General features: G+C 39.2%; 1 protein-coding gene across 6 annotated transcripts in view; it reads left to right on the top strand.

The window, feature by feature from the left end:
- The window catches only part of nav1b (neuron navigator 1b), a 68,165-nt gene that overhangs the window by 18,317 nt on the left and 25,317 nt on the right, over positions 1-24,531 (top strand). For 4 of the 6 annotated variants that reach the window (XM_086293348.1, XM_086293345.1, XM_086293347.1 and 1 more), the window contains exons 4-5: positions 11,770-11,872; positions 13,979-14,338. In XM_086293348.1, coding sequence (XP_086149474.1) covers positions 11,770-11,872; positions 13,979-14,338 — 463 coding nt within the window. Of the gene's footprint in view, positions 1-5,214; positions 6,231-11,769; positions 11,873-13,978; positions 14,339-24,531 lie in introns of those variants that run through there. The other 2 variants (XM_086293350.1, XM_086293349.1) reach the window with 1 other exon arrangement.

Here is a 24,531-nt window from a genome sequence, read left to right as displayed (position 1 = left end):
TTTTGAATTAGTTATGTTGTTTATTTCTGGATCACCCAAATCACACAGACTTTGAAAATGGCCTCACATGAATGCCACGGGCTATTTGAAAACCCTTTAACTGACTTCTTAATTATCTTAATCACTTTGAGGGTTGAGAGCCTTCAGCCAGCCTCCTCTGGGAGAGACCAGACCAGCAACTGAGTGGTCCTCTGCCGAGGGTGGACAGATGCATGACTGAGAGACTGAGTGGTTTGATGGGAGGATCAGCTTTCACCTCCTGTCTGGGAGTTTCTCTTCTCCCCAGTGGAAAGACTTAGGGAACGCTTAAATTCATAGAGATGTGTCTTTGTAACCTGTCATATGTCTTCAGCTACATAGCTGGAAGATGAAGTACATGTGTAATACTGATGGTTCCATTCGGCAGAAATAACTGTTCAGTTAGAAAAGTTTCCGGATAGGAAGACTCACTACTTTACAAACAGCAAGTAGTAGACAAGACCATTTAACCTTTGCTATTGTGTCTTGCAGCTTGAGCTCATCAGTAGACTTTCATTCAGGAAAAAAATCATAATGTGAGAAGCCCTTAAGGCTTCTCACATTCCAGCTAACACAATGATTCCATTACATCTGTATTTAGAGACTCTTGCATCGCATTAGTTACCATATGACTTCAACACAATTTTTACATGTGCTTTTAATTCTATGCTTCGACCTACAGCTCTCTGCAAAAGGTACACTTGCACACATTATGTCAAGTCACATGGCAAAGAGGCTGTTCAAATCATCTTGGACAGATGGTTTCTAATGACTTTGGCTGTATGGTTGTTGTTTGATTGCTTGGATATGATTCTTGACAATATTTTGTGATCAATACGTTTCAATATCAATATCAATTTCAGTATAATATATGTTATCCCACCTATTTGTTTACATATGAAGCGGGAAAGCAGTTGTTGTTTAGATCATTTGCAACATTGATTTTTTTTCACAAATCAGACATGTTGTGTTCTTTTTAGGCACACACATTTGTGTTTCATTAACTGGAAATGGCATTGGCACGAGTAAGTGGAATATGTAGTAAATCACTAGTTGATGGAGTGATGGGTGCTGCTTAAAAAATTTCAATATATTCTCCAAACTCAGCATGGCACAAACCATTACAAATAAACACTTTCAGAATGCAATAGGCCTTTTTCACATTCTGTCTGAAAGCCCAGTAATGTCCATGTGACTCTTTGTGGTTTTCCCCTTCATGCACATGTGTTGGTCTGCCTGATGTTCCTCAGTGCATTGCATCATAGCAGCTGAGCACCCCAAAAATGATTACACGTGCTGAAAAAGGGAAATGCACCACAGACACCTGTGTAGCTGTCCTGCCATAGAAGTATACTTAGGTCACTTTTGCAAAACTCCTCACACAGTGAGCACAACAGAAGTCTATGTGGGCTAAACTGAGGATCAGTTATCATTGTTTTGGCACAAAATGCTTTCAATGACTACATCTCTCAAATTTCATGAATTATCTTCTCACTCAGACACAACAACTGCCAAAAATCTTTGTACGTACAGGACATTTTGCATGTGCTTACATACTGTTTTCAAAACTGTTAAACTTATGGCCAAAACAATAACACAATGCAAAAACTAAAAAGACAGCAAAATCCAACAACAATATTTTATTGAAACATATTTTAAATCTAAAAATGCAGTTTAACCAGCCACAGCTGATTCTCATTGTAGATGAACATCTACACAGGTGTTACTCCTTCAATTTTTCAACTCCTTCAATTCTGGCAGCCAGAAGATTATTTCCTAGGTGTATTGCCCTAGATGACATAAGATGTGATGTGGATGAGAACCTGTGGCCAAATGGAGAAGACCGAGTAGATTAGCATTACTATTGTATGTGTATCAGTGGATGGTGTGTATACAAATTCTTGTATCTTGGGATTACTTAGTGCAAAAAAATAAAAATACATAAACAAATATTAACGAATTCTGCATGATGTCTGATTCATTCCAGTAACATATATTGAAATTATAAACAGAGATGTGTCCTTGTTTTACACAAGAAAACACTGTGTAATGCTACATGTTGTTAGTGTTTTTTAGGTCATTGTTTTGTGGGTGACAAAGTGTGTTTGTCGGCTGTCAACCTTTGCTAGTGTTCTGGAAGAATGAGTTTATTTGAGACCTGAATAAAGTGTTTTGGTAGTTGTAGTGCATTTTGAATGTGAAATGAACTGCTTTGCCAAGCTGAAGGTCAGTTAGGAGAATTGTGTGAAGAGTTTTGCAAAAGTGACCTAAGTATTGTGAAATGTGTCCTAGCGGCTGTAAAAAACTGTAACTTCCAGTAATCGGACTTATTCATGTTTGTAATGCTGGTATTAATTCAACGTTTATCCTAGCTACCACCAAGGAAATCTATAACAAAACTATTAATTAAAAACAATGAAATCTGTACATTACAACCAGTGTTTGGTATCTGTACATTTTATCTTTGTTATGAATTGTTATGGCAAATGTCTCTGCAATCTACCTGCACAAGCATTTTTTTTATTTTTTATTCCCATTTATTCTATTTATCCCCTTTGTATATTTTATTTATATTTGTCTCTGTATTTATATATATATGTGTGTGTGTGTGTGTGTGTGTGTTTATTTATTTATTTATTTATATATATATATATATATATATATATATATATATAACAATTCTGTAACTGTAACTTCGGTCGTTGCTGTGCTTTTTGGAAGTCGAATTTCCCAGAGGAACCCACCCGAGGGATTAATAAAGTTCTATCTTATCTTATTTAGCACCATCGGGCCTCTCTTGGCTTTTTGGAGGCTTGCACACAAATATGTCTTCACAGCATCTGTGCGGCTTGCATTCCCGGAATCTTTCCCGCTGTTTTGCCAAAGAGCTAAGCAAATGAACATATGACGTGCCATAAATCCTGCATCAGGCAAAAAGGGTTTTTGCATATAAACCCAGTCAAAACTTTATTTAGATGTTAAGTTTGTTTCTATGTTAGTTTCAGCATGCTAACATAATTAACCCTGTCATGCATGAATTATGACAACCTCAATCAGGATTTTTTTTCCTAAAGTATTTTTATTCATTTTTAGGCATGAAAAGATGAATAAAAATACTTAAGAAAAAATCCTGATTGAGGTTGTCATAATTCATGCATGACAGGGTTAAATAACAATAATTACAATGAAACACGTCACACATCTATAGTAACATTAAACGACCAGTGGGTGGCAGGGTATGGAGTGACACATCAGTGTCCAATGTAGTGGTTTATGTGCAAGTATACCATCAACACTGACACAAATACAAGAAAACAGCCTTTGAATAGAGGTCCACTGTATTGACCACTATGTGTAAAAGGGTTAACAATGTCGTAAACCAGAAACTTACTAGATAAAATTGAAAAGAACCGTTAATTCTGAGAGGGAATGACCATATCTGGACAAAATTTTTAAATAAAGTTAATGGGATTTATACTCTAAATGTTTTTTGTTTGTTCTAAAGTTGATGTTGAATTATTCCTCTCTGGTCCAAATTAATTAGTTGGCCCACTTAAGGGACTTTCAACATCATTTGGTAGAAAGTATTCAGTTTGTCAATGTCTGATGCAATCTTTATGCATAGGGGGCTTGTGATCCTATGATTCATTATGAAATCCCTACTCCCTAAACAAACCAGTTATTCACTGCATCGCAAGAGTGAGGTCACCGGCAGTGATCGCAAGTCAGGCAGGGAGGCTTGGATCTCGTGATGAGGAAGAACAAGAGTTGACATTGTTCCAGAAGCTAATTGCCAGATCAAACAGGGTTGCTAGTCCATGAGCCACCCCAGGTGCTCTGAAAGCCTAATAAAAAAGGCGTTGGAGTGTGTTGCCAGCCTATTGTGAGAGTTGGAGTTGAACCCTCTCCACACTTAAGCAAGCAGGTCAAACATATCCGGTGGATTTGCACCATGTAGCATTTTTTTTTAGTCATGCTGGTTAAGTGAATTGTGTACTTTAAAGGATTTTTTTTTATTTCATAGAATGATTACATATCAACATGTTCTCATTGTCACAGTTAAGTGTTTGTGGGGGTTTTTGGCAGCTGTGGTTGTGCATATCTGGCGTGGATGACATGCAGCATTTTCGAAAGAGTATTTCCATAGAGCAGCCTGCATGAGAGTTCTGCAGAGCCTGAGCCTCCTGAATCTTCTTCAGAGACTGCTGTGTCTAATACTGAATGACGATTATACTCGTATGTCAGCAAATAAGCCCTGCACAAAATGATGTGACTGGAGTTGCAATTTGAAGTGTGTGCGTGCATGCATGTTTGCGTGTGCGTGTGTGTGTGTGTGTGTGTGTGTGTGTGTGTGTGTGTGTGTGTGTGTGTGTGTGTGTGTGTGTGTGTGTGTGTGTGTGTGTGTGTTTAAATGCATCTTTTGGTGACGTAAAGATATTTCCAAAGTGTGGTTTTGGGTGTGTTACTTGCTTACACTGGCACATCTTGTTGCTTTCCCAGTCTGCAAAAGTGAAGTCACTCTTTTGGCAGATACACTACATTTTAAGTCATATTTCCTCTTTTTTTTTTTTTTTTTTTTTTTTTTTTCAAGCAGTGAACAAAACTATTCAGTTACTTTTCCTTATTTCGTCTGTTGACATTAAGTTTAAATGCTTTTGTGCTTATTGTTGATATAGTATGACTAAAGGTCCACTAATCTTTTTTTGGCATAAATCAAGAATAGATATCTTAAAGAAATAGAAATCCTGTAGATAATGAAGAGGTTCCTCCTTTTGTTGCAATCTGGCAGCCATCCTAATTTATGCTATAGGATGTAATTACATATGTAAATGGGTATCACTTAACACATTAATAACACCTCCACTAGAACAATTCATGCACCACGTTAAGAGTATTGAACAGTGAGTGAAGAAGGGGGAGGGGAAGAACAAAGGAACCAGAGGAGATGGTGCGATAACGTGCTGTGTTAGAGGAAAATTGTGCCGGTTTAAAAAAAGCCGCACATGATCTATTTTCCTCATTCTGTTGTATTTTACATATTCTGCTGAGACACAGCGAAGCATCTTTAAATGAAGGAAAAATGAGGGAAGGAGGAGGGAGGATGGGAGGGAAGGCGGAGGCGAGGGAGAGGCAGCAGAGAGCAAGGGGAGGAGGGTGCACTGTTGCGTCTTCCGCCGCTGTCATTCTGCTGCTGCGCGGTTCAGCGGCATGAGGGTGTGCTGAAGGGAGGACTGTGGAAAAAAGAGGAAAGGAGGACTGAAAGGAAGGAGAGAAAGGGAGCGCCTGGGCAGCACTGCAACAGCTGCAGCTGCAGCAGCCTGTCAGGAAGAAAAGGAGACAGAGGGAGACAGAGGAAGGAAAGGCTGCAGGATTGCTTTAAATGGACCATTTCTATATATAATTTTGCACAAAGAGAAGGAAGTGTAGAAGCCTGTTTTCTTCCTCCTGATGCTTTTTGATATGGTCTCATGCAGGAGGAATGCTTGGAAATAGTGTGAAGGACAGAGAAGGAGTTTCAAAGATGGAAAGGACGGATAGCACAAAGGCATACGGCCAAGCAGATGGCAAAGGAGTTGGTATGGCAGCTAAGAGGGCCAAGTCTGGAGTGCCCCAGAGCACACAGAGGGGAGAACTAAAGGTTTACCGGGCAGGTAGCTCTGAGGGCAGGATACCAGTGCCCTCTAATCTCCGCAAACAGAGGTCTATGACAAACCTGGCTGTGCTCACTGACGCCGAGAAGAAGTTACACCTTTATGAGCCAAAGTGGTGTGATGACATGGCCAAGCCTGGAACAGGGCAGATCAAAACGGGCAAGCCAAAGACAGCAGGGGGTGGCAGCAGTGCTGGAGGGGGTGCCCCTCTCTCCCGAAACCTATCCAAATCTGAACACTCACTGTTCCAAGGCAAACCCAAGCCCTTTAGCCCTCTGGCTGCTCCCTCTGCCCTGAACAAGCAGAGCCGCATACCTCGTGGTCCTTACGCTGAAGTGAAGCCTTTGAGCAAAGCACCTGAGGATGGAAAATCAGATGATGAGATCCTGTCCAGTAAGGCAAAGGCCAATGGAAAGAAACCTGGAGCTGGAGCTGGAGGGGAATGCAGTGCCAAGGGTCAAGGAGAAGAAGGAGCAGACAAACCTTTCCTGAAAGTGGACCCAGAGCTGGTGGTGACAGTGCTGGGTGACCTGGAGCAGCTGCTCTTCAGTCAGATGTTAGGTGAGTACAGCCAAGAAGCCCTAATGCTTTTGCCACCACTGGGCTTCTCAAATACGATGTGCTATGAACCAAATCTGCAACACGCCCCCCTTTGAAACAGCCACCACACGGCACCTGCTTGCTGCTCCCGATCCACATTTCCCCTGAACGGATTTTACACAGCTCACTAACTGGGGGGGGGGGGGAAGCACAAAGACATCTTCATGCTTGCAAAGCATGCTACTCTTATTTTATTGAATACAGGCACTGTTTAGCATTTTAACATGAAGCTGAAATGATTCTTATTCCTCTAGCATGCTACTCAGGTTTATGTGCTTTGGTTTTGGGCGTGTGAAATATTTTCGCTTGTAGTCATAACATTGCTGCCTGATTGCATTAGGCCTGGGGGAGTTGTGGATTATTACCAACAGGCTGATCTCCTTCCGAAAGATTCTCATTTATGGCAACATGTGCAGATGCACTCGAGGGTCCATCAGCTTCTCCACATATGCTTCCAAAAACCAGAAATGGGAATAACAGCATGCCATATTAAGTTCCTTTTAGGCACAGAGACACACATTTAGCCTCCTCCCAGCTTCATTCATCTGCAGAGCACTGACAGACGGCTTCCACCCAGTGTACTACTACACTGCAAATGGCAAAGAAAATGTCTTTGTCTGTGGAGGTTGTAGGTCAGGTTTTGTATTGGGAAAGCTTTTATGATTAATACAGGTGTTGATTATAATATAGCGGTGATTATAATTCTGATGATTAGATGTTGTATTTGTTTATTTTCTAAATAGATAGCTTTGTATTTAATTGCAGGTGTGTTGTGTATCTAATTATAATCTAATTTGGATGCACTGAACACCAAATCTAATCGTGAGATGTATAAAATGGCATGTTGGAGTGTGTGTATTTCACAACTGCTAATCTTTGCTCTTATATACATTGACAGACAAGCAAGAATGTCTTCTTCCATTCAACTCAACATCATCATGTTTGCTGTTGCGTCTTAATGAACACATCTGTAATGATTCGATCTGTTATCCACGCTTCATTAGTATGTGGACATTTATCATTCATACTGGTTACACTTACATACTGCAGAGACCAGTGGGAACTTTATACTGTGCTGGATATTATACATGTCAGCTGCTTGAATCCCTTTTGTGTAATTAACTGTGGAGCCACAACCAAAATTGCTAAGAGTTCTGGAGGTTCGGCACCACACCCATATCTGCTTTATTAGCTTAAATTTGCAGCTCAGTGCTTGAGGCTGATATTTCTGTATTCCTCTGGCTCAAATGGAAGGCATTTTTGAAAAAGTTGTTTTATCATTTTAATGAACTGTGGAAAGAAAAATAGCCTTCCAGAAAAAGGATACATGGAAACACGGAAAGACATTTAAGTTTTAGCATCGAAGAAGAATTAATAAGCAAGAAACTGAGAAAAAATATTTTCATGTTACAGTAGTAATGTCATTGTTTTGGGTTGAAGACAGCAGTGTCAGAGTTATAACAGAATGTTATGTTTTACCAGTTTACAGAACTTTTACAGTGAACATGCCTGTTACTACAAATATTTCTTTTCATGTCTGCAGTACATTCAAGGCCTGGTTAATGTGCTCTGCATCAGCAGCATCTCTCGTTATGAGCTCCTTGAAAGGATGCATTTATTTATGAGTATAGTGGGTCTCTTTGTTTTCCAATAGGGCAAGAATGGTCATCTTAGTTAATAGGGTAATTTATTAATTTAACCATTTATGTTTGTGCAGGACACTGGAGCATTACTGTACATACCACTTCCTCATCACAAGGCAAGGTTTCATGCACATGGATACATAAAAAACTCCCTCCTCAGATCTAGAATAGCTTCACAGAGCAGCAGAATTTGGAATAGAGCAGGAATAAATTAAAAAATCAGTTGCATTACATTATTTTCAAAGTAAAGCACATACAAGAAGTCCACAAAATAGTAGAGTAGTACAGACAGAAATACATCTGATAAAACCCATCTACCCTAGACAACATGGGGATGAACAAATCTCATTTTGTCATAATTGGAATCTGTCATGCCAGATCTTCAGAAATGAAGCAGTGGTCTATATCTATCACAGCGGATCTAGAGATTATGGTTATGTTTGCCTTTTTTGTTGAAGCTACAGAGGCACGCAAGTGTCAGAGAAGTTCACTTTTACACAGGTTATCATGAGGGTAACTTTTTAAAGGCCACATTATCATTCTCATTTTACTTCTTTTAAGGTGGTATTTCTAGTGTAATAGTGGGAAACACTTGTTATCTCATACTTAGAAAGGAGTATTAGGGCCACAGTAAGAAAAACAAAAATTGTATTGATCATTTTGAGAATAAAGTAGAAAATTTGAGATCAAAGTTGCTGTTTCAAGACAAAATGCCACGGCTGCTATAGCCTCTAAAAAATGCTGTGTGTAGACAAATTGATCAGCTGTCATGTGATACAACGTCCATCCTATTTATTGCATGAGGGTGTAAGTGTTGGTATCCTTGCATCTGTCCATTGCCAGCTATTTCATTTTGTACCAAACTGCCAACTCTTCATGTTTGTGTGGTTTCTCCATCTGACCAGATGCAGCTTTCTGCACCATATTATCAGTGCCCTTATACTTATCACCACCACTAAAACTGATTCTGAAGTACGATTTCACAAACTCTACACAAGGCATGTAGAGGGTGTAGGAGCCGTGGGACTTTGTCTTGAAACAACAACTGTAATCTCAAAATTTTGACTTTCACAAAATAGGATTTAGACTTTTTTCTCAAAATATATTTTTGACTTTGGACTTTTCTCAAAACTTCTACTTTAATCTCAAAAAGATTAACATTTTTTTCTTAATGTAGCCCCAATATTCTGTTGCACATACCTGTGTTTTATACATTTTTAATTTTTTTTAAATGAAGAAGCAAAGGCACTTTTCCTCTTACACAATATTTTGAAAAGGTAGGAACTAGAGATTAAATGGTTATATGTATTTTCACCACTCCACAAAGATAGATTGTTTAACAATGACTGGTAACCTTTTTTTTTTTTTTTTTGCACCATTAGTCACAGTTCATGTTTTCTTAGAAAGATAAATATTTTCCAGTTGTCATCTACTACATCTGCCTTTGAAATAAGAAGGTTCATGTGAGCTGCAAAAAGATTCTGCCCTTCCTTTTTGCCCTAAAGCAAAAACCTTTTTTTCCTCTTTCTGTCCAGTTCTTATATTTCCATGTGAAATTTAACCCCCTGAACAGGCATAAAAGTGAAATGTGGAGGTTGAAGAAGACTGCAAGACCCTGCTGTTGTATTTCTTGGTGACTTGGTGCAACATGCGGTTCCTTTGTTGTTAATCTACCAGTGTTTGTAAGGTTAATTACTGAGGACCTCTAGCTATTTTAGAATGAGTCTTTCCAAACTTTTATCTTTTCCTACATTGTGAGTATATGGAGTATCTCCTGAGATGTTGCATCATTCATAGGACTTTCCCATTTCAGATCTGCTTCAGTATTCTGTCTGAGTTTCCCTTTTTCCATCCAACTGCAATGCAGGGTACCACACCACTACTAAACAAGAACACAACACATAAATCTAATACTCACAGCAGATGTGATTCACATGGGCACTTTGTGTCTAGCATTCCTGCTGAAGTGTTTCCCCCAGAATTAATCGCAAAGGAAATGAGAAGATTGAATAAGAATGCAATATGACAAAAAGATTCATTGCTCAGTGGACACCTCTGCTGATCTCATATTAAGGACATATTTGTGTTAGCATTGCAATTTCAAGATATTAATCTTCTTTCTGATAATATCAAATATATTAAAACTATTTGGGGTCACGTGAAACCTATGCTTTTCCCAGAGTATAGTGTTTAGAAGAAGGCCACTAGACTACAAACAGATAAAGAACAGCATGTTGACTATATAGCATTTTTATTTGAAATCCATGTCTAATCTGCTAGGAATCTCTCAAAGCAATGTTTTAGATTATAAACACTCAATGATTAGCAATTGTGCAAGAAGATGATTACATGTATGTAATAAAATGAAAAATAATGAGTGTTCAAAAGTGTCCAAAATGTTTTTATTTTCTTTTGGCAATAGCAAGAACTGCTGAGTATCTTTTATATGGGGAACAATGGAGTGAATTCTTGGCTGACTTTAGCTGCAGTTTGTACTGTAGCATTCCAGCTGCACTGCAATCTTTACTCAAAAAATGCTACCAGAGCCAGACAGTTTTCTGTCAGAATAGCACTAAAGATGAAATCAATATTTCATTCTGGACATTCTGGACCAGCTCTTGTGTGCTTATAAATTAGTTGTTGTCCTTTTTTTGCAGATAACATATGTAGCTACTGTATATTATAGAACCCCGAAGAACACACCATTCAGAAAGCTCAGTGTTTTTTCAGAGTGGCAAAGTAAACAAGGCTTTAGTTTGACTTGCAAAAATCACAATAGTGCATTTCAATTTGTAAACTCAAATTGAGGCTTAGAATTCACTCTCTGTGTGCTCTGCTGATTTAGTTCAATATCTACTTATGAGACGAGCATATGATTTGTCTTTTGGTCCCCTGACATCCTCGCCTCTGCGAGGGGCAGGGATAGCTCAGTAGGTAGAGTGGTGGCCCCATGATCGGAAGGTCGGGGGTTCGACTCCACTGAACCGCTACCCTGAGATACCCCTGAGCAAGGTACCGTCCCTACACACTGCTCCCCGGGCGCTGCACTGGCGGCTGCCCACTGCTTCACTGGGTGAATGGGTTAAATGCAGAGGAACTATTTCCCTATGGGGACTAACACGCACACTTTACACACTTTACACTTTTACACTGCTTCAGCTTTTGCAGCTAATACAGTGAATATTAATTTCTTTCTGCCTGAGGGTTTTTGCCTCAACATTGCTGGGGAAAATCCCAACTTCCTGCATTTGTGTGACAGGGGGTTTCTCTCGTTTGTTACAGCTACCACAACAGCGCTCCTAATTGTACTGTAATATTGATTTGACACGGTCACAACCCACTGACTCTATATTTTGCAGTGCACAGAGTATAGTCCAAATAAGCTGACCTTCACTGAAACTGTTCTGGCTGCAGTTCAGCTTATAGTTAGCTGTATTACTTGAACCGAGTGACTCTGAGGTAATGCTCAGCAGATCAGAAAATCTCTAGAAAAAAAAGTAAAAGCGATCCTGGTGTGGCATGAATCCCCCTGGCGGCAGGTCGAAGTCAATGGCAGCCTTCCAATGGTGCATTTTTAGGCTGTACCACATCAGTTCAGTGGGGGGTAGAGCAGGGGTTGCCATGGTGAAGCTGCCTATGGAGTAACATTTGTCTGCTTAATGATGCGAACAAGCATGGGAGATGTTCTTACACAGAGGATGCAGGTCACAGTAGTCCAAATACAAATAATAAAAGGAAGAACATGCATATAGAGATGACTCAACATTAAAAACTAAGCTCAGAACACCGTGTGTCTGGTTTTTATTGTGATCGTCTAAATGTTTTATAACCTTTGCTTCTGCATCATTCACCCACAGACCCCGAGTCCCAGAGGAAGCGGACTGTGCAGAATGTCCTTGACCTACGCCAGAATTTAGAAGATACAATGACAAGTCTGCGGGGCTCCCAGATGAGCCATAGGTAAGTAAAGTATATATATACATGTATTGATAAAATTATGAGATAAATCCATTTATTAAAGTCAGTTTAAAGTGAAAAAAACACACTTAGACCCTGCTGGATTGATACATAACATAATCACGTGTAAGCAGTTGTATTGTGGCTGCTTACAGTGTTGCCACTTGGTAACAAGATAACAGAAAATTGGTTTATTGCACCAAGAAGGTTATCCTTGGTGGCATATATCTGCATGGTGTGCAGTTTTGAGGACAAAAGAAGAAGTGGCAGGCCTAAAAAACTATCTACAGCAGAGAAACAAAAAAAAAAAAACCTGAGATAAGACTTAGAGAGATTAGACTGACCTTCAGTTGATCCAGCGAGTGTTTGCTAAAGTGTTACCAAAAATCTTCTCAAGTTATTTTTCAGCAAGGGAAACAATGAGAAAGGGCTGAGGGATAACATATTACACAAATACTAGACTGAAAATCAGTGGCAACAGGTCACATTGAGTGATGAAAACAAATGGCAATTTGATGACAATCAAATCATTGTCAGTATGTACGGAGGAGGTCAGGGGAGAAATAAAACAGTCAGTGTCTACAGATAACTGTACAGATAATTGCATTTGTGTCATGGTTTAGTGCTGCATTTCACCCAAAGGTGTTGGTCTTATAAAATACCAGATTTTGATCCAATATCATCTGGAAAGCATCTGATTAGAAATTGCTTCATTTTTCAACATGTCAGTGATCCTAAACACACTGCCAAAAAAATAAAAGCATAACTAAACAGAAAGATACAATCATGAACTAGCCTCCCCAGAGTCCAGACCTCAGCATTATTGACCTGTACAATCTGTTTTTGCCTTATGTGCTGCATTTCCATTTATGTTTCCACATGTTTAAAAAAATGCTGCAGCCCTTCCCTATTTTCTTACCTTCCTTCTTCTTACATAATTTTAACACCAAACCCATTGCCTCTATATTTTAAAACTCTCTTGGATAAGTAATGTCTTATGTCTTATCTATAACAAAGATTTAGTTCTAAACACCCACATGTGCATCATGGCACTGATTATAAACTACCTGCAAAATAATTGACGGAGTTAGAGACTAACAGATATGGAAAAGTTTAGCACTAATGCTTTCAGTTCTATCCATCCAGAGTCTATCCCAACTATCACAGGGCGATACTATTCTGTCTTAGATGTTTAAAGAGGCTGTTTGGCTCATAAACTTAATCTTGTTTAGTGATGGCTGTTATTATACCAGAAAGTTGAGAAGTGCTGCTTTAAAGCTTTTTAGTTTTAATGTAATTACTCTGCTCAACCTCTTTGAAACATATTGTTAAACAAAGAGTTGTGATTATAGTAAATAATCATTTGTGCGATTGCACGCTAAATTTTTCTTAGGCAGCTATCAAAAGGGCTTCAGTTAATCAATGACTGACCTGAGACTTAATGGCTGCTTGCAGGACTGTCCTGTAATTTTCATCATCATAGTATTTTAAAGTCACTGACAAATGCAGAAATTCTCAGCCTTCAGGTTGATGAATTATCCACGAAGAATGGATAAAAATACTTGCATGGTCGTGGGCACTGCAATATTTATTTGGGTGACTCGGTTCATCTCGTTATGTAATCGACAGACACAGTAGACGCTCCTAGCCATTTGGAGGACGTTTCTAATTCTGACCCACTTACAACAGAGAAAAATTTTATTAATATTTCCTGTGTGTGGTCCTGAAAAGCAGAGTCCTTGCTATCCTGGAATACTTCCTGGTACACAAAAGCAGTAAGAAACAGAGAGAAGAGAGAGAAATGCTATATGCAATGCAACACAGAGATAGCAATTTATCCGTCTTTTAGTCTTCTCCTAAGCAGCATCTTTTCTAGTTTTACTCCCTGAACTTGATACAACACAACTGGTGTATCTAGGTCAAGAGCGACTGAATGCCACTGTTGGTTTCTTTGAAGAGAAACTCAGAAGAAAAAAGAGAGAAGTTTTCTGGGTGTGCTGTGCACATCTGGAGTCTTTCTTTTATGTTTCTTTCGGGACAAGACTCTTAACCAATTGCTTTGAACATGTTTGTAAACCACCCTGACCCTCTCCCTGTGTGTCCCTCTAGCTGTCTGGACAGCAGTAATGTGGGCTATGACAGCGATGAAACCAATGCTCGCAGCATATCCAGCCTATCCAACCGCTCATCACCTCTTTCCTGGCGCCACGGCCAGGCCAGCCCTCGTCTTCAAGCTGGCGATGCCCCATCCTCCACAGGTGGCGGATACCAGGGAAGTAAGAGTGGTTCCCAGTACACAGCCCATACAATGCCTGCTCGCTGCTCCAGTCGACTCAACAGCACGTCTCGTATTGAGCTCATAGAAAGCCTTGATGTTGATGATCCCGATCTCAAGTCTGGTTACCTGAGTGACACTGACCTTCTAGGGAAGAGCCTGCCAGATGATGATGATGACAACCTGGCTAACGGGTAAGAGCACTTAAAAAATGAGAACATGAAGCAATAGTTTGCTGCAAATGGTGCATACTGGTTTGTCCTCCATCTTTTGACTTAAGGAAGGTCAATGAGAAGCTCAGCTGCATTTTAATAAGTAGGCACTCTTCTTGAAATGCTGGACATTACCTGATACTATCAGTCCTCATTTGCAAATGTGTGCATATTTTGCTGGTCAAAAAAAAAAAAAAACCTTCATGAAGGAAACTTTTCACGTCGACATCATGAATTTCTCTTTGTTGCTGGAGCCTGATGTTGCTTGGCAGGCTTATCAGAGAGCTTTCATCAGCAATCTCTATAGACATGTTTGGTATTTCTTGCACTTTAAGGACTTCTCAAACTGCCCGAGACATTGTCTGAGCCTGTTTTTGCTGACCGTGTGGAAAGCTTCTTTTAACTTTATCACTGAGGAGAGAAGTTATCTGGGGCTTTCTCAGTCACACAGTAAACACTCCCTCATTTCTGTGTAAACAGTATAAACAAGTGCACTAAATAGCTCCGATGACATATGTAGAAAGCTGCACCTGTGCAGTTTTTTTGCTCATCTTCTCACTCACTTTCCATCTTCCGTGATTCCCTCATCTTACATTCTTTATCTAATTCCCACTCACAACTTGACAGCTGACAGTGAGCGTGAGAGAGAGGGGAAGAATCCAGGACACTTCTCCAGTGTAGCAGCTTTATCACGGTTGCACATGCAGTGGGACTTAAGCTCTCTGGAGCACTCCAAAGGCCCTGCATGCCAGGTCACGTTCTTACTATGTGCACTAAGGAGACGAGAGGAAGTGAGGCACAGTTTAGATGAGTAGAAATTGGAGCATAGAAGAAGAAAATGCAAACTAGAACAGGGCTAAATGAAATTAACATGGAGAACTGGCTTCACAAGTAAAGATAGATGGTTAATTTGAAGGAGAGAGGTGAAAAATGATCAAACAGCATAAAGTTGATAAGGCCAGGATTAAATGGGGATTATGTCAAATGGGTCCATTCCTCACAGTAACATCCATGCACTAAAAAGTCCATTTAAATCTGCCCTGTATTTCTCCTTGTTTCTCGCTGCAGTAGCTCTGCTGGGGTGTTTCAAATTCATTAGAGAGGTGAGCGGAGAGCGTCACCTCTGCTTTTTGACACCGCAGGCAGCAAAGATGCTAATCATTTTATGTAACACTAGTTTTAGAATGCCTCATCATGCTCTCTGTTTTAGGCCACCAAAGTCAGCAATCCCTAGACATGCTTTCAAGGTGACTGGAAGAACTCTTGATGGGAAAAACGGGTCCCCATAGAGCATTTTTACCATTTATACCCAAAGCATGCTATGGATATGCCTCCTGTTATGCGTAATAACAGGTCACTCAGTCTACAAAACATACCAGGAAACAGAAATATTTTGCGCTGTTTTCTCTCTAACGTGACTAACTTTCGTGCTTATACTGTAGTTGGAAGGTTGAAATCCTTCTGGTTTGTTGGCTTGGACGTGACTGCAGAAATAATAGGGTGCTAGTGCTCTATACCAAGAATGAATTGTGCCACATAAACATACCAACACCCTTTGGTGTAGATAACAAGCTAATCCAGTTTCTGAAGCAGGCGCTGCAGCACATGCTCTAATTTATTTATTTATTAATTTTTTTTACAGTATTCTGTGATGCATTTGCATTTACTCCACATCCCCTGTCACACACTTACAGTTCAGCTCATTGAGAAGCTACCAGCTCTTGAAAATAGATCAGGCTCCTCCCGCGTAACCATGGAAACCCACTGAAAATCGACTGTAAGGAGAGGTGCCATTTCTGCTCCCCTTTCAGTAAGGCCCCAGTTTTACATTTTCATAAAACGTATTGATCTGAAATGAGCACCCATATAATCAGCTAAATATGAATGGCACATTGAGAATGTCAAATCACTAATGCAGTTGTAGTATGTAATACTTAGATCATGTAAAGAAAATCCTGAAGGCTCAAGAGAAATGGGCTAGAAATGGAAAACTGAGTCAACTGTAAAAATTATAAAACAAAAGGCATGTTGTTAAGACTAACTAGTCTAATGGTACTGCAGCACATTGGTCAAGGTGTAATGGATATTGATTAATCGACACCAGGGAGCACTGCTTACATAAGATGTTCACAAAGACCGTTATCACTGCTACGGTGTGTCTTCATCATCAATAACCTGATACATAAGTCAGTCTCCTCATCAGCTCCAGCCTTCTTCAGACAGGAGAAGTCTGAGAGAAAGCTGCAACATGTAACCTAATCATAAGCTGGTTTGTCCTAATTTAATTACAAAGAAAGGATACATACCCTCTCTAAAGACAAACAAGACGATCTGGGGATATACAGGTACAGTTCTGCTGCTTCTATTTGTCACCATTCTAATCTTAAGCCATCCAACAGTGCAGTGTTCACCTACAGTTAATGAAATATTAATGACTTAACACTTCATAATCAATGTTTGTACACTGATATTTTACACTCTGTGGAACAAAGACAATCTGGCAGACTTTGCTGTGATCTAATCCATCGTTTTTGTCAAATCACTAATACAAAGGAGATGGAATGGCATTATTGGATTTCTGAGCCCTATAGGAACAATGAAGTCTAGCATCTCTAGCTCAGCAATCCAGTTTACTTCAATTTAATTAATTTAAATAACACCAAATTGCAACAACATTCACCTCAAAGTTCTTTTTACTGTAACTTAAAGACCCTAAACGAATACAGAGGAAAATACAAACAGTCAGATGACTCCCTAGCAGTTGGTGACAGTGGGAAAGAAAAACTCCCTTTTAACAGGAAGAAACCTCCAGCAAAACCATGCTCAGGGAGGGGCACCCACCTGCCATGAAGACAGGAAAAAAAAGACAGTAGAAGAAGAGAGCAAGAAACTAATAATAACTAATGATTAAATGCAGAATGGTGTAGAAACACTTGAAAAAATGTGAGTGAAGAAGAGACACTCAGAGTATCCTGGAAAAGTGAAGCATATCTTCTAATCATCCTCAGCTTCCTTGCTTTGTCATCTCAGTTAATAGTTTCAGGTGCTGTTTAAAACATGAGGTAATTTTATAAATTGCGGTCAAAAAGAATGATCAAGCAGGCTGAGCTTTAAAGAGGCCCTACCTTGTGATTTTGAAGTTACTACCATATGGACACGCATGCTCTCTGTGTTTCTTAGCCAAATCCACCCTCACTCGACGCATCTGGTTTCAGAACACCAAGATGGCAATCCTGAAAGCACTTAGATCTTGTCTTCACCTCCTCTTCTCCATTAGGTATAGATAAAAGCACTGTATGAATGTGTGTGTGATTGCGCAAATGAGACTTTTGAGTGCTCAAAATTTAGTAGAGGTAAAGAAGTACCAGTCCATTTCCCATTTCTGCAAGTTTTCTTCTTGACTGTTCTCTCCTAAAAGGATGTTTACATTCAGTTACAACTAAAATTGCCATAATTACATACAGTGTAATAACAAAATTGTACATCATTTTCCATTTTGTCCTCAGTAGACTCCATGTCTGCTTAAAATGTTGGCTGGCAGTGAAGCTAACAAGAGTTTTTCTCATTTCACTAGCACTACTCAGGAAGTGAGTTGCTGTGTTTCAGCTTACATTAGTGTGTTGAGCTGGCTTCTTATTTAGGCTTGACCACGTCAGGAATCATAAATGTTTCCTGCGGCTGCCTTCTTCACACCATATTGCCAGTTTTTAACCATCACTTATATGCTATCATCCCGTTAAAAGCCATATTTTGAGAGGCTGGTTTATGAGTGGACCAGTAATCACATTATATTGATGGCGGTTGTTTCCGTATCTGGTATTTACATTATGACTCCTGTTCAGCATTCAGTCTGATTTTTAGTGGTGTTGAGTTAGTTATGGTTGATGTTTTACAGACATTCAGCTGTAGTGTATGTAAGCATTCATGTAAGCAAGCTTTTCATGTCGAATACAGATGCTCATTAAAGAAATTACGTAATGGGATAAATAAAGCCTCATTTTTGTATTTTGTCAGAAGATAAACAGTTTGAAAACCTTAAACTGGAAGAGGAGAAAAGCAAATAGGTTTTAACCTTTCGACTGCTTTCAAATTATTTTTTTTCTTACAGTAGAGCAAAGGGCACTTAAATTCAATAATGAGCTACTGATAACCACAAGAATCTGAGGTCAGTTTTCTTTTTTCTGTCTTTTTTTTTTTTCTTGACAAGGAAAGCTTTTTATGCCTTTCCTCAGTCTCTTAATATAAGAAATAGAAAATGTGAGCTACCTCACCTCTAATAAAACATAACCATAACATAACAGGAGACTCATTTTGAACTTTTGAAAAAAAAATATTAAGTGCCAGTTGTTATTTGTTGCTCTTACACATACAGTTTTCTATATTAGCTTTGTTTTTTTCAGGAATAGATAAGGAGGCTGTAAACACATTAAAATAAAATCAATACATCAAATGCAATGCGGCAAATACATCATCCAGCAGACACAGCCATCATTTGGAATCATAACCAGATTCATTTTGATCTGTCTGCTGCTTGATGCTGGGCATGTACAGTTAGTTTATCAAAGCCTTTTCACTTAAAGCAGTTACTAAACCAAAGCAGTAAGCTCTTGAGTATTCAATGCTTTAAAGCTGTAACAGACTCAGGACACTGTTATTTCTGTGATTAATTTATTTTCCCTGCTTTAAGCCATTGCTGTTAACATTATCATAAGACTTGAATAAATAGTACATAAATGGTTTTATTAGCAAATGGGCAAATCTATCGAATGTTGTAACCTCATAAATAACACAATATCATTAGAGTTGCTTCATATACGGCGTCCTGAAAACAAGAGTAACATAATAGTTTATCTCTTTCCGTTGTCCTGTGATAATGTCTTTCTTTATTACTGCTGGAGCAGAGCAGAGAAAGGGGGCTGGTTCAGCAGCATCACCCTTCTGATCATGCGGCAACATGGCTCTGGATGTGCTGCCATGGCAACCGTCTTCCACTGACCCAGTGATGGGACTGCCTTGTGTGTCAGTGTGATAGCTGCTGATTTGATGTATGTGTGGAGGATGTGTATGTGCATTCTGTGCTGGTTTGTTTGAGATATGGCAAGAAAGGGTGAACGAAATATGCAAAGAAAAAATGAGAGAATAATCGATAGACAACGAGAAGCTGATGTAAAGACAGCATGATAACCACCAGATTGTTTTATATCTGGCGTTTTTGGGGGACAGGTGCTTGTATGAAAGGGCATTGTTTGTATTTCTGTTTGCATTATTGGATGATAACCGTGATTTACTATGAAAATAAATGTGGGGAACAATATTTTTAGCTTTTTTCCCCCCTCTTTCGGATCTTTGGGCCCTTTTAAATACTGAATATATGTCATTGCTATCTTTGCCTTGCTATATATTGTGGGATAAAAACACCATTTCCATGGTTAAAGGCTTGGCGTGTGTGAAAGTGAGTGCAGTTTTCTAATTTTTAAAACATTTCACAGCTTTATGGAAACTATGTGTGTCGGCAAGTACATTCTCTAATGCGCACAGGGTTTGCTGCAGTCCTCTGATCCTGGATAGATGCCCATGCTAGTCTGCATTCAATTTCACTTTCCCGACTGGGCTGGACCTTTCTATTGTCACCAAGTGCTTCCTCGACAGTTGAGGCCTAACACGTTTTTTAAAACCCACTTAAACACATTTGCTCAAGAGTTGGTCTTTGGCTTTTCTATTCTGGTTCCCCACAGGCATTGCTGGTATTACAGTTTAGTGAGCTAGCACTTGGAGTTTGTCATTTATGGGCTAGAGCTCAATAAAAAGGGATTTGATTTTCTTGATTCTGTCTACTACACACATTTTTAAGCTAAGTTAATTTGAATTTGTTTCAAAATGGTTAACAGGGAGGCAATAATGGAAAAAAGCAATCTCCATTATACTGTCTTTTGTGTTACTGATGAGTAGGACAGATAAATAGTGCACTCATTCTTCCAAAGTCAGCAGCTCGAACGCATCTGGGGTCAATATGGAGCTCGTTTGGTCACTAACATACTGACTCCCCCAACACCAGTGTACTTCCACCTTCACCATCGTCCTCAGCCATGTGAATAATGGACGATTATTGCAACACCCGGGGACGATGACTCATCCATGTATCATGTCTGCGTGTGGTCGTCTGAGTGCACAGTTTGGATTCAGACGGTGTTTAAACTCAGCCCCAAGTGGAAAATGTGATACATCAACGTTTTTCCCCCCACAACGGTATGTTTAAAAACGGGAATCTTATGGCATTTGTTAATCTGTGATTCCCCACTATATATATTTTTTCAGAGTGGGAGTTGTCAGATTATCCGCTTTTGAATATGACTGTTGAAGAGTTCAACTCTCCTGGTACACAAGTTGCATTACTCAGACAGTAAGCAGTTCAAGATCAGAGTTAAGTGCCATATTAATAAGAAACTAAAAACAGAGTGCAGGACAACACAATGAAACAATACAATGTCATAATACCAGCACAGCACAGATTTCCATACTATCAGGCTGTAAATGTGGCACCAAGAGGACTGAAAACCTCAGAATTAGGTGTGGCGTCTATATTGTTTGCCGTGTCTTTGAGGTGGAAGTCTCCTATGAGGTCGATGGAAATGGTACATTAATTTTCCAGTCCAATAATCCGATGACAAATACATTTTCTGGGGATCTGAAGAGATAGGTCAGCTGCAGTCTCTGAGACGGTCAGTGATGCATCCCAGGCCCATTTGCTTTACTGATGTGCCACTGCTCTGTGCCGAAGGCTGCCCAGTCCTATTTGCGTAGTTATGGTCAACCTCAATACAGATCAGAATTGGGGGCTGTGAAGATCTGAGATGCATAGCTTTTTCATCTGCAGTCTCTCTGAATGAATGATATTTAAGCAGACATAAATCACTGAACACAGAGCTGTCTTTCTAAAGCAGTTTCCCACATTGTACTTCTGAGCTGAACGCACACAACAGAGGAATGTCGGCTCTTTCTCGCCATCAAAGGTCTCAAAATCAAAGTCCTGCTTTTTTCTAAATGCCAAGTGGTGCCTCATTTTAAAACACAGCTGCAGAGCATGTACATTAAACTGTAGCCATAGCAGGCACAGCTTGAAATCATTGTGCCTCCTGCTGGAAATCAAATGTCATTGCACCACATTGCTGGACTCACAGCTTTCATTCAGCTCTATTTCTATCAGTCTCTTTGACCATTACTGAGTTCACCTACTTGGATACAGTGCAGACTTATAATGAAAAGCTACCATAATGCTGACTTCGAAATGGCTTTGTGGCCAAGAGCAAACAAACTTTGGCATTAGTAATGTTGTTTTGACTGAATGGGACCAAACTAGTTGAGAATGAGAACCCTTCGAAAAGACTTTGGATCTGTTATAGATTTAAATTGTCAGTTGTTTACCTGTCCGCATACTTTATGCTGCTGATGGTTTATTACATATTCTTTTCCCTCAGGGGGAAAATACTTACATGAACTCTTATTATGACATCCACATTATTCAGTTTGCTACTAATTTGGATGCCAGTCTTTACTGATGAATTCAAACTGAAGAGACCTCTCGCCACTGACAGAGATAGAACCTGTTCATTTCTCATCAGTTTTTAGTCTTGCACAATGCAACACACTTTACTGCACCAGAGAAATATGGAACAAATGATTTAGATCAAATATCACAACAGTAGAGGTCGAATCCTGAAAATGGTTTTCTGCCTCAGTAAAAAAACAAGGTGCTGCGTTTCTCTCAGATGGGTTTAATCTGCACTTTATGAGTCTGTAAATACTTATGGTGGCATAATTACTCAATAACTTTCCATGTAAGCAAATGTACAAAGGATGTTTCTTGCGCATGCCATGTGGTTATCAGTGCCGGACAGCTGTTACTCTACAGCACAAACATGACTTCAAGGCTTTTTGGATGTCATCTTGTTTATTACCACTGTGGCCTGGCTGAGATAAACAGGAGATGTGAGTAACACACGTCTTTCTTGCACCGTAAACAGTTCAGATCATTTCACTATTTTAAGCAACAAAATAATCATCAGTGTTTAGCTATTTGAAAGGAAAGTTTAGAAGTAACCAACAGGTATTTAAACAAAATGTTTCATGTTGTTTGTAAGCAAAACGCAAAGGGCCACAGTCTGAGAAGCTTCTCTATCTACTGAAAAGCTTCTTTTCAGTAGATAGAGTCACGGATATGAAAAGAAGGAGACAGACAAGACAAGATTTTCTCAGGTTTGAATCTCATTCTGCTAAAGATATTTTAAGGGATGCCTTTATGTCTGGGAGTCAGGCTGACATCAGTATAGCTGTTTATTTTTCACAAAAAACCCCCCACTGTCCTTTAAAATCCCATTCAAGCTGGCTCTGAAATATTCCCCAATGTGGAAAATCTTTTTTTTTCTGCATGTCCTGTATATTTGTTTTTTCCACTTTTTGAAATTAGCAATGATTTATTGCCATGTTGCATATAAAGTGTATTGCTACTGCATTTCAAATGTAAATGATTTTTGTTAGGCACACACTGAACTGATTTGTAACTGATGATGTGGACAGGGTGTGTGGGGCTTTCTTGGTCTATAGAGCTGTTACCTCCTGGAGAGGTTTACAGAGCTGAGATCTGGTGAGATCATCACCTCTGCCAATGAAAGGGGGAGGGAGGCTTTTCAAGGCTACCCATGCCTCAGTGGAGGTCCTTGTGTCATTGTGGGCTTGCGGTTGCACTCACAGTGATTCAAGCCTTACCTTGGAATGACTTTTTTCCAACTAGGCCTTAGAAGTTAAACATCTTTAAGGAAATTCATCATGATAATCTTCTCCTTAATGTAAAAAGAAGTCAAAGTATAGAAATATCTGTTTACATAGTCTTTTTAAATTCTTAGTCCTTTTGTAAGCATGTTTAAAAGATTTATTTCAGCTCTACGATTGACTTTGTTAGCACTGAAGTCAGTGGATATGAGTGATTCTGAAGTTTTATATGAACAATAAGCACCATTCAGCAGTTGTTGGATACTAGAGAAAAGAGGGACTCCAAAACAAATTTACACCAAGACACACTTAATATACATCAAGATCACCCTGATCTCATGACTAAAGTGGAAAATTTCCATTGGAACACGTCCTTGTAAATTAAACCAATTTTTTTTCGACGCAATCAATCAAAATTATACAAGGAGCTTACACTATTGCATTATTTACAGCACCCCATGTTGCTAAAAGCAACCTCTCAAATCTCCCTTCTTGTTGTAGGCCTAGTGGCAGTGTATCTATAATATGTAGCTAAGCTCATTAGTATTAATGCTACGCGATATTGTTTATGCTGCCATAATGGGTAAGGTTCATGGCATCCATCAGAGAATTAAGAAAGTCTGCTCTCAGCCTTACTGCCAATTATAGTTGGTGTCTATTCATTTTACTGCATTTGGAAGGGGGGAGCACAATGGAATGCAAAAAAGGTGAATCATTTATGCAGTTGGGATTCGTGCATATTTAATGTATTTTAAAAAAACATACTTTTTTGGCTTATGCAAAAGACAAGAAATGTTTTGAGTCTGGTATTTAGTTGTTGTACAATTGGTGAAAATCAATATTGCTATTATTATTATTGCTATTATTAACACATTCACTGCTTCTGATAATGATACAACAAAGTGAAAACTGTTTTTAAAAAGAACCCGTGCATCCATCCAGCGTTTATTAAAAAACAAAACCAAACAACCAACCAAACAAAAATGCTCACAGTAGGCTCTGCTTAAGTATAGCCTGCATTATCTGCCTTTATGACTCTAATGGGGATCCTAACTAACAAAATGAACATATTGATATATTCATTATGTTTGAAACTAACATAAACTCATCTGCACATCAGTGAAGGGTTTAGAGAGGCCATAGGTCAATGGACATTGGTGGTGGTTTTCCCACAGACTTGTAAAATCGGATTTTTTACAACCAGAAGCGTCGCCCCTGCTGGTTATTAAAGTTCAAAGCAATCGTGAACTGGGCTCCACTCTTCAGACCTTGCAGCTGTTTCCATCTTCTATAAACCCTCTCAGGTTTTGCTATGCATACCTGACTTTTAAGATGTTCTTTATTATAGACATGAAAACTAAAATTCATATTTTAGAAGAAAAAATGATAACGGTACTTAGACTCATTGG

The sequence above is a fragment of the Aulonocara sp. 'chitande type north' Nkhata Bay genome, linkage group LG5 (assembly GCF_057382095.1).
Source record: "Aulonocara sp. 'chitande type north' Nkhata Bay isolate Kocher_YH1m ecotype deep benthic linkage group LG5, A_spYH_male_GT1.1, whole genome shotgun sequence".
Taxonomy (NCBI): Eukaryota; Metazoa; Chordata; class Actinopteri; order Cichliformes; family Cichlidae; genus Aulonocara; species Aulonocara sp. 'chitande type north' Nkhata Bay.
Note: the sequence above shows the minus strand (reverse complement) of the source record. Positions and strands in the feature narration are given on the sequence as shown.